The 14,843-nt window shown below is 40.4% G+C and overlaps 2 protein-coding genes across 2 annotated transcripts; both read left to right on the top strand.

The window, feature by feature from the left end:
- Window positions 1-9,892: 9,892 nt before the first annotated feature.
- Window positions 9,893-12,897, top strand: LOC130981015 (uncharacterized). Its single transcript, XM_057904657.1, has 3 exons — window positions 9,893-10,659; window positions 10,942-11,298; window positions 12,240-12,897. The coding sequence occupies exons 1-3, from the start codon at window positions 9,893-9,895 to the stop codon at window positions 12,895-12,897; spliced, it is 1,782 nt and encodes a 593-aa protein (XP_057760640.1).
- Window positions 12,898-13,065: 168 nt separating this feature from the next.
- LOC130981006 (uncharacterized) lies at window positions 13,066-13,500 on the top strand. The gene has a single exon (XM_057904648.1). The coding sequence runs from the start codon at window positions 13,066-13,068 to the stop codon at window positions 13,498-13,500; it is 435 nt and encodes a 144-aa protein (XP_057760631.1).
- The last annotated feature ends 1,343 nt before the right edge of the window (window positions 13,501-14,843 follow it).

Genomic DNA, 14,843 nt, shown 5'->3' with positions numbered 1-14,843 from the left:
CACACAAATTCTCAAAACCTCAATTCCTTCCGAATGGTGTTGGTTAAGAGAATTGTAAAGGATAGAGCTCCAATTCTAATGTAGGTGATTCCCTTTCCGAGGTTCACACCCACATTTAGTTGAACTAAACCCCCATCCAAAGTGAATAATTAACAATCAACGCAGAAGATATCCTATAGCTACACAATTGAATTGAGAAGAAGAAGAATTTCATTGATTCATTGTGATTACAATAGAGCTCCCCCTTCTAATGAATTTGGGGTTTAGTTCATCATTGCTAAAAGAAAACAGAAAACAAAAAAGTGTAGAAAAATTGAAGAAGAGAAAATACAAAAAGAATTGAGTGCAGAGTTTCCCAATTGGGATCCTGCCTTCCTCAATTTCAGATCTGCTAGCCTACTGATATCCTAACTCTCCAGCCTCGCTAACTTTCCCCCTTTTCTAAATCAAAATTCATTCTATTTATACACTTTCCAATTCAGTCTTTGAGTTCTTGGATTGGGCTTTTGGCCTTGTTGAAGCAAGCAAAGATGGGTCTCAGTGATGTTCAAAAGGGGTAATTGGCTATTCACATTTTTTATCTACACAGGTGCTAAAATTTACTGATGCTGGTGTCAACGTTGGCCTCAATGTTTGCAAGAAAACGTTGATTCAAACGTTGGCTTGAGAAAGGATTTTCAAAGGATTTTACGTTGGTGCCAACGTTTCACTCAACGTTGGTGCACCAACATTTTTCCACCCATGCGTTGCGACGCGTCAAAAAAGAGTTTTGCGCATGTGCGTCACTCACACGTTTGCGTGTCTGGCCAAAATCTGCATCCATGTGTACGATTGGCCCACGCGTACGTGTCGATGCAAATTTTCTAAATCCAAATCTGGGCTACTTGTTGCGGACATTGGGGGCAGCGTTTGAGGCAACGTTGGACCTCCAACGTTCGTTTAGTCACGTGTACGCGTCGATGGTGAATTTTGCCATTCTACGCGTGCGCGTAGCTCATGCGTTCGCGAGTTTTACACATCGCCCAAAATTTCTCAGCTCCAGCTTTTAAAACTTTTTGAGGACATTGGAGGTAACGTTGGTTCACCAACGTTCCCTCCAACGTTGGCACCCAGATTTGCACTGACTTTCATACCCCTTTTCCTCCAACGTTTGAGGTAACGTTGGTGGACCAGCTTTGGCCACCAACGTTACTTCTTCTGCTTTGCTTCTTCCTCTGCTTTTTCGTCTTCTTTCTTGCTTTTTTCTTGCCTCTTTTTCACCTATTATCAACCAAACAATTGCATCAAAGTTTGCTATAATCACAGGGTATTTGCACCATTCGTAACATCAAGTAAAATTAGCATAAAACCTTATGAAAAAGCACATAAATACCTATGTCTGCACATAAATACCTATGTCTAATTGAACTAAGGGATGCATGAATTCCAATCCAATTACTTACTTATTGTACAAGAAAGTGTATGAAACCTAATGAAAACTAGTGAAAAATGCTTGTGAAACTAGTATAAGATGACTTGTCATCAATTCACAAGGGTGCAAAAACTTAGCAGGAAAACTCGAAAATCTTACCATAAAGCTTAAATAGAAGTGACGGATTCGGCAAGAGCTTCGCGTAGCCGCTGACGGCACGCGAATCGGAGTACCGTAGCTCGAGTTCTTGCGGATTGAAGTTGTGGGTGATTAGTGTTTTCTTCTCTCCTCTCCCTCTTCTCTTTCAGCTGGTGTGTGTGTGTGTGTTTGTGGGAGTGGTATGCTGAAATGGATTCATTAAATGAACCCTTATATATGTGGGACTTGGGCCCAACTTGGGTCCGATCCACCCCGTTAGCATTTTTAACCCGTTTGGCCGAACTTTGGGCCAAACCTTTAAAATTAATGCCTGGTTTTCCAATTCTAATATTTTTCTAAGGTTTTCGACTATTTTCACTTTTTCTCGCGCAGCACCAGGCAGAATTGAACCGGTTCGACTGCCGGTTCACGGTTTTTTACGGTTTTTCTTAGAAAATACATTTTCTGACTCTGGTTCTAACTTTCCGGAACCTAATTTGGGCATTTAAATTATTCTATTCGTGAAAACTCTGGTTCTTACATCCTTCCCTCCTTAAAAAGATTTTCACCCTCGAAAATGCTAATCAGGATGCTTTCGTTGCGTTACTCTGATTGCTCGTCATCACAAGTCTGAAATCCTCTGCTACCGCTACTAGAATCCTCCTTTTCCATGGTTTACTTCCAACCAAATCCTAGGCTCTCGTAACCCTAACGATGACTTTGCAAAAGATAGAACCAAGCTATCCTCAGGTCCAGGCAATATAATACTCAAAGCATACATTTACCTCTCGTCAGAGGATCCAACCCCGTCGCATCACGTGCATCCAAGGTACACACACGGTCTGACTGTTGATTCTGATCCTCATCTCGGTTCCTCCTGCGGTGACAATACTTAGATATATGTCCATGTTTCCCACAAGTAAAACACAGACGACCTCCCCTTGTATGGTAAAACTGGGCATTATTGTCCCTTCTGGAGTTCCCTTGACCTTGCAGATGCTGAGAAGTATGTCCATCTTTCTTGAAGTTCTATCCCCTTAGTCCGAGGTAAACATCATGTTCCCTACTAGAATCTCCCCCAGAAGTGTCCCTTGATGAGACTAGTATCTTGGCATATTCTTTAACAACCCTCAGCATATCCACTAATTCAGAGAATCTCCTAATCTCCAATGGAGCCACAACACACCTGATATCTTCCCTCAGCCCTACTTCGTATTAGACGCAATTCCATCCCTCAAAAGACTCAGAAGTGGGGCTTATCCTCGAGAACCTACAGAGATCCTCGAACTTGCTGGTGTATTCAGCTATAGTTATGGACCCTTGCTTCAGCTGTAAGAGCTCCAATTCTCTAGCCTCCCTTACTGACTCATGCAAGTACTTTTTATAGAAAGCTTCCTGGAATAATGATAGATGAGAATTATACCAATTCGGAAAACTAGATAAAGTAATTATGTTGTGAGTATAGTCCAAACCGGCAATGGATCCTCTCAATCAAAATTCAATTCAAGATAATGTCACAATTCAAACCAAATTTAACCGAGAGTATTTTGACTCTCGGGTCGTTCTCCCTAGGAACTAGTGACAACAAGTGCATACAATTTTGGTTGTAAAAAGCAAGGGGTGTTTTCAATGAAGAAGTAAGCAATAAAGGAATTAAAGAACAAGACAAAATTGTAATTAATAAACTAATAAAGGAATAAAAGAACTATGTATGCAATATAAAAAAGTAAGACTAAAAAGCGATGAAAAGATGATTCAAAACATAAATGAAACCTTGACTTGGGATGAGTTATGGAATCCCTTCCTTGCCCTAACCACAACAATAATATTATGATGGATTAATCTCACTAAGTCAACCCTTAACATCAAAGGATAAGTTAAGTGAACATAATTGTAATTAATCCACAAATCCTAGCTAACTTACCAAATTAATTGGTAAAAAGCTAGCGTTAGTGGAAACAATAACAAGTAACAACCCAAGAATTATCACTAAATATTGGACATTATGGCTCTAGTAATCCATAAACTCATTTTTCCCAAGCCAATGGGTGGAAATTACCCCATAATCAAAATTGACATTTCATCAAAAACATAGAGGGCATAAACATAAAACATGGCAAAATTAGTAAATTGATGAAAGCTATGAACCATAAATGATCAAAATCAATAAAGACAACTCAAATAAACATAAAATAAGCATCAAACATCAAATTCAACAACTAAAAATCCAAAATTGCAAAACTATATAAATTGGTAAGGGAAATGAAAATACAAGAAAGTGTAGAACAAGTGATGTCAAAAAAGAGGAATTAAAGAAATACTTACAATGAGATAGCAAAATCCAAGAACAAAATTGAAGTATAAAATGCTATATTGAAACCCAAATTAAAACCCTAAGAGAGAGTTGAGAGAAAACCTAACCTAAACTACCCTAAAACTACTCTTAAAATGTGTTTCAACCCTACAAGTGAGCTCCTTGTCAAGTGTTGAATTTCCCTTAATATAGCACTCCAATTCAGCCTTCTAGCCTTCCAAAATGGGCCAAGAGGCCTCAAAAATTGCGAAGCACGTGTTTCATTAATAAAATCACGTGCAGGGACCTGTGCAGACGCACACATCTGTGCGTCCGCACACTTTGCTGAAAATCCTCCTGTGCGTACGCACAGGTACTTGTGCGCACGCACACGTTGTTGCGTGGGCTTTTCCTTATTTTCTTCATGTGTTCTCCCTTGTACATGATTTCTTCCACTTTTGGCCATCCATTCTTGCCTCTAATGTCTAAAATCACTCAACAAACATGTCATGGCATCAAATGAAATAAAAATAGAATTAAATTTCTCATTTCAAGCACAAAATTGCATGTTTTCATATTTAGGTTCAATTTACACAAAATTATGCTATTATGGTGCTTAAGTGTAGGTTTATGTGATGAAATCTACTCAAATCAAGCTAAAATATATCGGAAAATATGGACTCATCAATTCTCCCACACTTAAACAATAGCATGTCCTCATGCTAAACCAACAAGGAGAATGATCAAAAGGGAAACAACTTATTGAATGCAACTACCTATGTGTATGTAAGTATGTATATACTATATATATCTATCTATCTATAATGTCCTATTAATTTGGTGAAAGCAACAATCAAATTCCAAGCAAGTGTATAGACATATAGGGTTAGGCAAAGAAATAACTCAATGCAATAAAAAATCTAAAGAATTGATTTACTCATAAAAAATGAAACAACTTGCAAGAATACATGATAAGAGGTATGGAAACATAGAGTTGAGTGATCGAACCCTCACTAGGTGTGTATACACTCTCAACGCTCGGTGTTTAGGGTCAATTCACTCAAGTCTCCTCTAATCATGCTTTCAAGGGATTGCTTTTCATCTAACAATCAACAAGTATTTGATGTATGTATGCAAGTATCATGAGGTCTTTTAGAAGGTTGTAATGGGGTTGGGGTAAGGGTAGGATAAGTATATGGCTAAGTGGACTAAAGGATTGAATCTTTGATTAACTCAAGTGTCCAACTCAACCAAATAACAAAATATGCACCCTAACTTCCTCTAATCACACTTTTTATACACCTTCATGCATCTTTTTCATCCAAATCCACATATGCATTTCTTATTCATCATTTTTTTTTTCTTTGGGATGACTTTTGTCCCATCTTATTATTATTATTATTCTTTTTCAATTCATTTTTTTCATTTTTTTCTTTTTCTAGGACAAATGCATATGATTAAAGAAAATTGATGATACATGAATGTGCACCCATTTCCCAAATATTTTTTTTCAACGCATACACAATACAATCTTCTTCATTCAATACCAATGTTTCCCAAAACTTCCCCCACACTTAAATGAAACACACTCTTCAACTTAAGCTAATCAAAGAAGCAATTCAAGGTAATTTATGGTTTTCCACTTAGGGTTGTCATGTTGATGACTTACATCATCTACCCTTTTTCTTGCATAAAAAGGACCATAAAAGAGGCATAATCTCATTTGATCATTGCAATTCATACCTTAATTGATGAATATCATAGTACATTGCTTTGAAATGAATTTGTGCTGGATTTCAGGTGGAGAAGACATCAAAAATGGGAAAGAAAACAACAAAACAAGTGGGGCGTGTGAAGCAGGCATGCCCCTTGGAACAAACGCCACAAAAATGTATTGGCGTGGCACGCCAGAAGTTGGGCATGGCACGCTGGTACAACATTCCAGAGAGCAAAAATGAAGGCCATCAAAGAGGCGTGGTACGCCAGAAGCAGGGCGTGGCTCGTCAATTCGTTACTAGAAGAACCATCACTATAGCGTGCCACTTTGTGTCGAAGGCGTGGCATGCCAGCCCCAGAGTTCACTTGGGCGTGCCACTTGAGGACCAAGGCGTGGCACACCAAGCCTATAAGACCCACAATTGAATGAGCGTGCCACTTGAGCAACAAGGCGTGGCACGCCAGTGAACAAGGAGACAATGCAAAAGCTGAGCGTGCCACTTAGTATCGAAGGCGTGGCACGCCAGCTCAAGAAGTCTCACTAAGCCATGCCACTTGAGTGATGAGGCGTGGCACGCCAACACCTAAGGAGGCCAAATAAAGCTGGGTGTGCCACTTGGTATCGAAGGCGTGGCACGCCAGCTCAATCATCCCATTTTGGCGTGCCAATTGAACATCCAGGCGTGGCACGCCAACCTCTGGGACCATGGCAAATGAAGGGCGTGACACACCAGTCTCATGGCGTGGCACGCTGGTAGTATTTTCCAGAGGAGGAATTAAAGGGCCAGTGAACTCAGGCGTGCCACTTGGGAGATGAGGCGTGGCACGCCAGCAAGAGGGTGAAGCTTTAAGAAGGGCGTGGCATGTCAGACCCTGGGCGTGCCACGCTGGTACAAATTTCCAGAAGCATGGAGATAAGGAAGATGACCTTGGGTGTGCCACTTGGTGTCGAAGGCGTGGCACGCCAGGTTATTTGGCCATTTAAAATGTCCTGGGCATACCACTTTGGCTCGAAGGCGTGGCATGACAGGGATTAAACAGAGGACGGCGTGCCACTTGAATGGTGAGGCGTGGCACGCCAAATCAGAAACAGAAGGAGCATGACACGCCAGAGAAGCGCCAATCACACGCCAGCTGGAAGTTCACGTTTGTTGAGTTTCTTTTCCCTCCAAATTGTAATTTTCTTTTCACTTTTGTAATTTTCCTTTATTTTCTAGATCTAGGAGTAGTATAAATACCCTTGGAAGTATTGAAAAAGGGGTTAGCAAGTCACAGAGTTTAGTTTTGGGATTTCACTTTTTACTTTTCACACTTCATCTCTTCCATCTTTTGTACTTTCTCTCTGAGCTATGAGTAGCTAAATTCCCTCTCATTGAGAGAGGGAGCTCTATTATACCTGATGGATTAATGATAGTGAATTTCTTCTTCTCTTCATCTTCTCTTTGATTTGCTAGAAGGAATTTCAATTTTCATGCTTAGTGTTCAATTAACTTGGAAAAGAGATCGAATGCAAAATGGGTTTCATGGGAACCTTGGAAAAGGAAACATAAAACCATGCTAGAAATTCCTTCTCACACTTGAGTAGAATCTGGGTTTTGGTGTTTGGATATGGTGCCATACAATCCTCCCTCTACTTGGATCTATGATGATGTGTGGTATAATCAGGGACCAAGCATATCTCTCTTCATGAGCAATTAGACCAAGGAATTGGCTATTGATCAAGATATGAGAAATTGAGTCACCAAGGGATTGGGGCTCAATCAATCATGATTGCCAAGAGGTCAATGAGTTGCATGATTGAAGAGGATATAAACTGGATTTAATCCAAAGAGACAATATCTCCTGATCTCAATGAATTCCCCCATTCTTATCTCTCCCATTCTTTTATAGCTTTACTTATATTCTGCAAAATCCCATTCCCCTTTACATTCCTGTTATTTCCATTTCTGCATTTTATTGCTTTCTTTTATTCCTTTGTCATTTATGTTTCTGCCATTTATAATTCTGCACTTACAACTTATTCTGTTGAGCTTGACTAATTCACCAATTGATTAAAATTGCTCAAATCCACCAATCTCTGTGGATACAATCCCACTCCACTGTGGGTTAATACTTGAAAATAATTTTGGTGCGCTTGCCAAGAGCGGATTCGTCAATATTATTAGGAAAGGGTAGTGAATTCCACCCATCAAGTTTTATGGTGCCGTTGCTGGGGATTGGTTTGAATTTGACAATGATTAAACTGATTGGAGAGCTAGATTAAGCAATTTTTTTATTTTTATTTTTCCTTAATTGTTTTCTTATTCATTTCCTAGTGTAACCTTTAAATTTCTTTCTAATATCTGTTTTTCTTTCTTGTCTTTCTGAGATTTCTTTAGCTATTCATTGTTTATACTTTCACTCTTCTAACTATTTGATTAATTGCATAACTCAAGCTAATCACTAATTTTAACTAAGGAGATTCCTTCACTTGCTTTTTTCTTGTTGTGTGTTGACTGTATGACAGGTAAAAGAGGAGAGACTTCATCATCTTTTGATAGTGAACCTGAGAGAACCTTCCTTAGATTGAGGAGGGAGGCTAGAGGCAAGGGTATAGTTGGAGAAGAACCAGTAAAATAAGATCTAACAACTACCATGGAAGATGAAATGCACGAAGATGTTGGAGGAGGAGCTGGAAATCAAGCTGGGCAAGAGATGAGAGTCTTGGGCTCCTACATCAACCCAAATCCAAGAAACTGTGGCAACAGCATCCTCAAGCCAACAATCCATGCCAACAATTTTGAGTTGAAACCTCAACTCATTACACTAGTCCAGAATAACTGCTCATATGGAGGAGGTGCTCAAGAAGATCCAAATCAACATTTCAACACATTCTTGAAGATATGCAATACTGTAAAGTCCAATGGTGTACACCCTGACACTTACAAACTACTTCTGTTCCCTTTCTCGCTCAGAGATAAGGAAACAAAGTGGTTAGAATCATTCCCCAAGGAGAGCCTAACCACATGGGAGAATATTGTGAACAAATTTCTAGCAAGATTTTACCCTCCACAGAGGATCAATAGGCTAAGAGCTGAGGTGCAAACCTTCAGACAGTTAGATGGTGAAACACTTTTTGAGGCCTGGGAGAGGTTCAAAGATCTAACAAGAAAATGCCCACCAGATATGTTTAATGAGTGAGTGTAGCTCCACATTTTCTATGAAGGATTAACCTATGAATTGAAGAAGGCTATGGACCACTCTTCAGGGGGTTCACTTAACAAGAAGAAGACCATTGAGGAAGCCATAGATGTCATTGAAACTGTAGCTGAGAATGACTACTTCTATGCTTCAGAAAGAGGCCAAAAGAAGGGGTGCTGGAACTCAATTCTATGGATGCCCTGTTGGCATAAAACAAGGCAATTGCAACACAATTGGCAGCCTTAACCAAGAAAATAGAAAATAATCAAGTTACAGTTGTCCAAGCTCAAGCTCCACCCCAAGAAAAAAATGAACTAGAAGTTGAATGTGAGCAAGCAAACTATGTGCATAACCCCTCTCGACCACCATATGACCCTAACTCCAAGACATATAACCCATGATGGAAGAACTACCTAAATTTTGGGTGGGGAAACCAACAAAATCACAACCAAGATCACAACAAACAATACCAAGCCAATCAATACCAGAATCACAACTCCAATCATCAGTCAAATAACAACAGACCTTACCACAATCCACCTCACACATCATATCCTTCCAACCAGCAAACACACCACCATCAAGACACACTAACCCCAACCTCACAACCATGTGAAATCAAGGGTAACTTTCAGAGAGTAGAGGCTGCAATAGCACAGCTATCATCACAGCTCATAGGGGCCATTTCCACCCTCTTGGAAAGGCAAGTACAAGCTGAAAAGAAGATAGATGCCAACCAAGAAGAATACAGGTCGAATTTGAAGAACCAAGGTATAGCAATCTCAAAATTGGAAGCACAAGTGGGGTTCTTATCCAAGCAAATCCCAATGCCTACACACACATTTCCAAGTGACACCATGGCCAACCCAAGAAGGGAGTGCAAGGCCATCACACTTAGAAGTGGAAAAATGGTAGAAGAGGCCACCCCAAACCAGGAGAACCACGAAGAAGAAGCTGCAAAAAAGCCTGAAAATAGAAAGAAAGAAGAGGTCCCTAGCCCATCTTCACCAAAGCCAATCTTGAAGCCTTATGTGCCAAAGGCACCATACCCACAAAGGCTAAGGAAGGATGGGAAGAACAGCCAGTTTTCTAGATTTTTAGAAATCTTCAAAAAGCTCCAAATCAACATACCATTTGCTGAAATACTGGAGTAAATGCCCCTCTACGCAAAGTTCCTGAAGGAGCTCATGACAATAAAAAGAAACTGGGGAGAAAAGGAGACTGTAGTCCTAACTGAGGAGTGTAGTGCCATCATACAAAAGAAACTCCCCCGGAAAATGAAGGATCCAAGGAGTTTCCAAATCCCCTACATCATAGGGGATATCACTATTAAAAAGGCTTTATGTGACTTGGGGGCTAGCATCAATCTCATGTCCTTGAACATGATGAGAATGATGAGAATTGAGGAAGCGAAACCAACAAGAATGACACTCCAACTAGCTGACAGGACATTCAAGTTTCCACATGGAGTGGTGGAAGATTTATTGGTGAAGGTGGGAGAATTCATATTCCCAGCTAACTTTGTTGTGATGGATATGGAAGAAGAGGCAAACACTTCAATTATCCTAGGAAGGCCATTCCTAACTACTGCTGGAGCCATCATTGATGTGCAAAAAGGAGAACTAGTCTTAAGACTACATGAGGAAAAGTTGGTCTTCAACGTCTTCAAGGCAATGAATTATCCCAAGGAAGTAATAGGAGAATGTATGATGGTGGACACCATAGAACAAATAGTCCAAGGAGTCTTGAAAGAAGAGCAATATGAAAGAAGTTTGGAATTGGAGCAACAAACACCACGTGAAGAACCACCACAAGGAACCATGGAAAGTTCAATCATGACAACCCACACAGACAACAATGGAGAAGAGGCACCAAAACTAGAGCTAAACCCTACCTCCAAGCTTGAAATATGCCTATCTAGGTGACAACAGCACCTACCTAGTGATCATCAACTCAAGCTTGAGTAAGGAGCAAGAAGAGGAGCTCATCCAAGTGCTGAAACAACAGAAGGATGCTATAGGCTGGACACTCACAGACTTAAAAGGGATCAGCCCTTCAATGTGTATGCACAAGATCCTACTTGAGGAGGGTGCTAAGCCCTCAAGGCAACAACAAAGAAGGTTGAATCCAACAATGAATGAGGTAGTCCAGAAGGAAGTGTTGAAGTTGTGGTAAGCTGGGGTGATTTACACCATCTCAACAGCCCTTCGGTGAGCCCGGTACAAGTAGTTCCAAAGAAAGGAGGAGTCACTGTTGTACCAAATAAGAAGAATGAGCTGATACCAACAAGAACAGTGACTGGTTGGCACATGTGCATCGACTATAGGAAGCTCAATGAGGCCACCAGGAAGGACCACTTCCCCCTACTATTCATGGACCAAATGCTTGAGAGGCTGGCTGGACATGAATACTACTGCTTTTTTGATGGTTATTCGGGTTACAACCAAATAGTTATGGACCCAAAGGACCAGGAGAAAACTTCATTTACTTGTCCATATGGTGTCTTTGCTTACAAGAGGATGCCCTTTGGACTGTGCAATGCACCTGCAACATTCCAAAGGTGCATGCTCTCCATATTTTCAGACATGATTGAAAGGTTTATTGAGGTGTTTATGGATGACTTCTCTGTATTTGATAACACATATTCTGATTGCTTGCATCACTTAGCCCTGGTGCTAAAGAGATGCCAAGAGACCAACCTTGTTTTAAATTGGAAAAAATGTCATTTCATGGTTACAGAAGGAGTGGTCATTGGTCATAAAATCTCAAAGAAGGGCATAGAAGTGGACAGGGCAAAAGTAGAGGTGATTGAAAAGTTACCCCCTCCTTGCAATGTCAAAGCAATTAGAAGCTTTTTGGGACATGCTGGTTTCTATAGTAGGTTTATTAGAGACTTCTCTAAGGTTGCCAAGCCATTGAGCAACCTACTTGTCTCTAATGTTCTTTTTGTTTTTGATAATGAATGCATGTTAGCCTTTGAAGAGCTTAAGAACAAAATTTCCTTTGCACCTATCATAGCACCACCATGTTGGGATCTACCCTTTGAGTTGATGTGTGATGCATCAGATTTTGCTGTGGGTGCTGTTTTAGGACAGAGGAATGATAAATTAGTGGATGTCATTTATTATGCCAGCAAGGTCCTTAATGAGAATCAAAGGAACTACACCACTACGGAGAAGGAATTACTTGCCATTGTCTTTGTTTTTGATAAATTTAGATCATATCTCATTGGTTCTAAAGTAATTGTATTCACTGATCATGCAGCACTCAAATACTTGCTTACCAAACAAGAGTCCAAGCCAAGGATAATAAGATGAATCCTGCTACTCCAAGAGTTTGACATCGAAATTAAGGATAGGAGTGGAGCAGAGAACAAAGTCGCTGACCACCTTTCAAGGATCCTACAAGAAGAAGACAGAGCACACCATCTTGCAGTGAATAAAAGCTTCCCAAATGAGCAATTGATGATGATACAAGAGACCCTTTGGTTTGCTGACATAGCCAATTTCAAGGCCATGGGGAACTACCAACCAACATCAATAAACACATGAGGAGAAAGCTTATCAAAGATGCCAAATACTATATCTGGGATGAGCCATATTTGTTTAAAAAGTGTACTAATGGGATCTTAAGGAGGTGTATATCCCATGGAAAAGGACAAGAGGTGCTTTGGCAATGTCATGGATCTGCATATGGAGGCCACTTTAGTGGAGAAAGAACAGCAGCCAAGGTGCTCCAATGTGGATTCTACTGGCCAAGCATTTTCAAGGATGCAAAGGACTTGGTGTCAAGGTGTGATAAATGCCAAAGGGCTGGCAATCTACCCATGAATATTGAGATGCCACAGAGATTTATAATGGAGCTAGAACTATTCGATGTATGGGGGATTGACTTCATGGGGCCTTTCCCATCCTCCTACTCAAATAGTTATATACTTGTGGCTGTAAATTATGTGTCAAAGTGGGTGGAGGCTATTGCCACTGCCATAAATGACAACAAGGTCGTAATGAGCTTCTTAAGAAAGAACATTTTCAGCAGGTTTGGAGTTCCCAGGGCACTCATTAGTGATGGAGGGACACATTTCTGCAATAAACAACTGGAAGCACTCCTTCTCAGATATGGAGTCAAACAGAAGGTGGCAACCCCTTATCATCCGTAGACCAACGGGCAAGCAGAGATTTCCAACAGGGAGCTAAAAAGGATTCTTGAAAAAACTATTGGAAGCTCAAGGAATGACTGGTCTAAGAAGCTAGACGATGCTTTATAGGCTTATAGGACAGCCTTCAAGACCCCCATTGGGATGTCACCATACCAACTGGTATTTGGCATGGCTTGTCACTTGCCAGTTGAACTGGAGCATAGAGCCTTTTGGGCTCTAAAACTACTGAACTTTGATAAGCAAGCTGATGAAGAAAAGAGGCTAAGGAAACTCAACAAGTTGGAAGAATTTAGAAACCAAGCATATGAGAATGCAAAGATCTACAAAGAGAACACTAAAAGATGGAATGATCAAAAGATAGCAAGAAGGGAGTTCACTGAAGGACAAAAGGTGTTATTGTACAATTCTAGACTTAGGTTCTTCCCTGGAAAGCTTAAGTCTAGATGGTCTGGACCTTTCACCATCATCAAAGTGTATCCGTATGGTCAAGTGGAGCTCATGGAGGATGAAACACAGAGAACCTTCACTGCAAATGGCCATAGACTCAAGCATTACTTGGGGGACTCACTAGATGAAAGGAGAGTGAACTACCACCTCAACTAAAAATGGAAGAACGTCAAGCTAATGACGATAAAGAAGCGCTAGTTGGGAGGCAACCCAACATTTTATATCCTTTTGATTTATTTCTTTATTAGAAGTAGATTGTGAATATTAGCTTAAGAAGTTAATTTCAGTTTTGATAGTTAAGATAGCTTTGTGAGTTAATTTGTTTCCTATTTTTGGAAGTGCAGCTGGATGAAAGCATTTACTAATGATGATGAGTGATTGGGCTAAGAACTAGCTAAAAAGCTAAGTTTGGTGTGGCCACTCACCAAATTGATTTAGGCTTACAACCATTTAGATAAATTAAATTTTTAAGGAGTAAGCCCAGAGATTAAGTTTGGTGTGGCCACCACCATACGAGAATCAATCAGCAAGCCCAATACCACTCAATTTGGAAGCATTTAATATATTGGTGGAGGCTTGAATGAGAATTTTAATATGTTCAGAGGATATTAAAAGCAAAGAATGTGAAAGGATTGGAATTACTTCTTCCCCATGAACACATTAAAAACCCAATGATGAACCCAATTTATTGAGATGCAAATGAATTAAGTTTGGTGTCCCAAGGGACACCCATCAGTTGTAACTCCATTCACTAGCATTGAAAAGGAATGTGGAGAATCATTTTGTCATTACTGATGGGGTTTTCAGTTTCTTTTTTTCAGGAGATTGAATGGGGCCCACTTGATAGATAACAAGGAGGTCAAAGTGTACTTACACTTTGGAACTCAACATATTCAGAGGGCACAGTGGGATAAGGGTTGGCACCTCTTCCCACGCTAGGTGCCACTCCCCAAGTGGAAAACATTGAATTCCCTTCTTTTCCCACCATTCGAACCACATCCTTTACTCCTATAAATCCCCTACCCTTCCCATTCCCTCTCACTTCAGAACCCATTCCATACACAGACCCTTCTTTTCTTTTCTCGTTCTTCTTTCTCTCTATCTTTTTACTTGATTGGGACAATCAAGTGCTAAGTTTGGTGTTGGGGCAAAATTTTATTTTTCTTGTGTTTCTTTGCAACACTCCATTAATATATCAGAAGCCTCAAACACCTTCTCTCTCTCCACTCAATGGCACCACCAAGATCCTCAACCTCAAAGAAAAGAAATACCAAAGAGCCAACCTCAGGTTCCTCAAGCTCAAACTTCAATGAGTACAAATTTCTCTTAGCATTCAACCAAAACCAATTCTATGGTTGGGTGAGTGAGAGGGAAATCATCCCAGAGGTCAGCTTTCAACTGGGAAGGAATGAGCACCTTGAGATCAACAACAAGGGCTGGGCACTCTTCTGCAACCCACCAAAGAAAGTGGTGGAAGGAGTGGTAAGGGAGTTTTATGC

Source organism: Arachis stenosperma, chromosome 1, assembly GCF_014773155.1.
Source record: "Arachis stenosperma cultivar V10309 chromosome 1, arast.V10309.gnm1.PFL2, whole genome shotgun sequence".
Classification (NCBI taxonomy): domain Eukaryota; kingdom Viridiplantae; phylum Streptophyta; class Magnoliopsida; order Fabales; family Fabaceae; genus Arachis; species Arachis stenosperma.
This window is presented reverse-complemented; position numbering and strand designations above follow the sequence as displayed.

Excerpts from the sequence above, each read along its gene's own strand:
- LOC130981015 (XM_057904657.1), top strand. The coding sequence starts at position 9,893 with ATGCCCCTCTACGCAAAGTTCCTGAAGGAGCTCATGACAATAAAAAGA. Across the intron at positions 10,660-10,941 it reads CTTGAAATATGCCTATCTAG|CCCTTCGGTGAGCCCGGTAC; the intron begins GTGACAACAGCA and ends CCATCTCAACAG. Across the intron at positions 11,299-12,239 it reads GCACCTGCAACATTCCAAAG|CCAATTTCAAGGCCATGGGG; the intron begins GTGCATGCTCTC and ends TTGCTGACATAG.
- LOC130981006 (XM_057904648.1), top strand. The coding sequence starts at position 13,066 with ATGGCTTGTCACTTGCCAGTTGAACTGGAGCATAGAGCCTTTTGGGCT.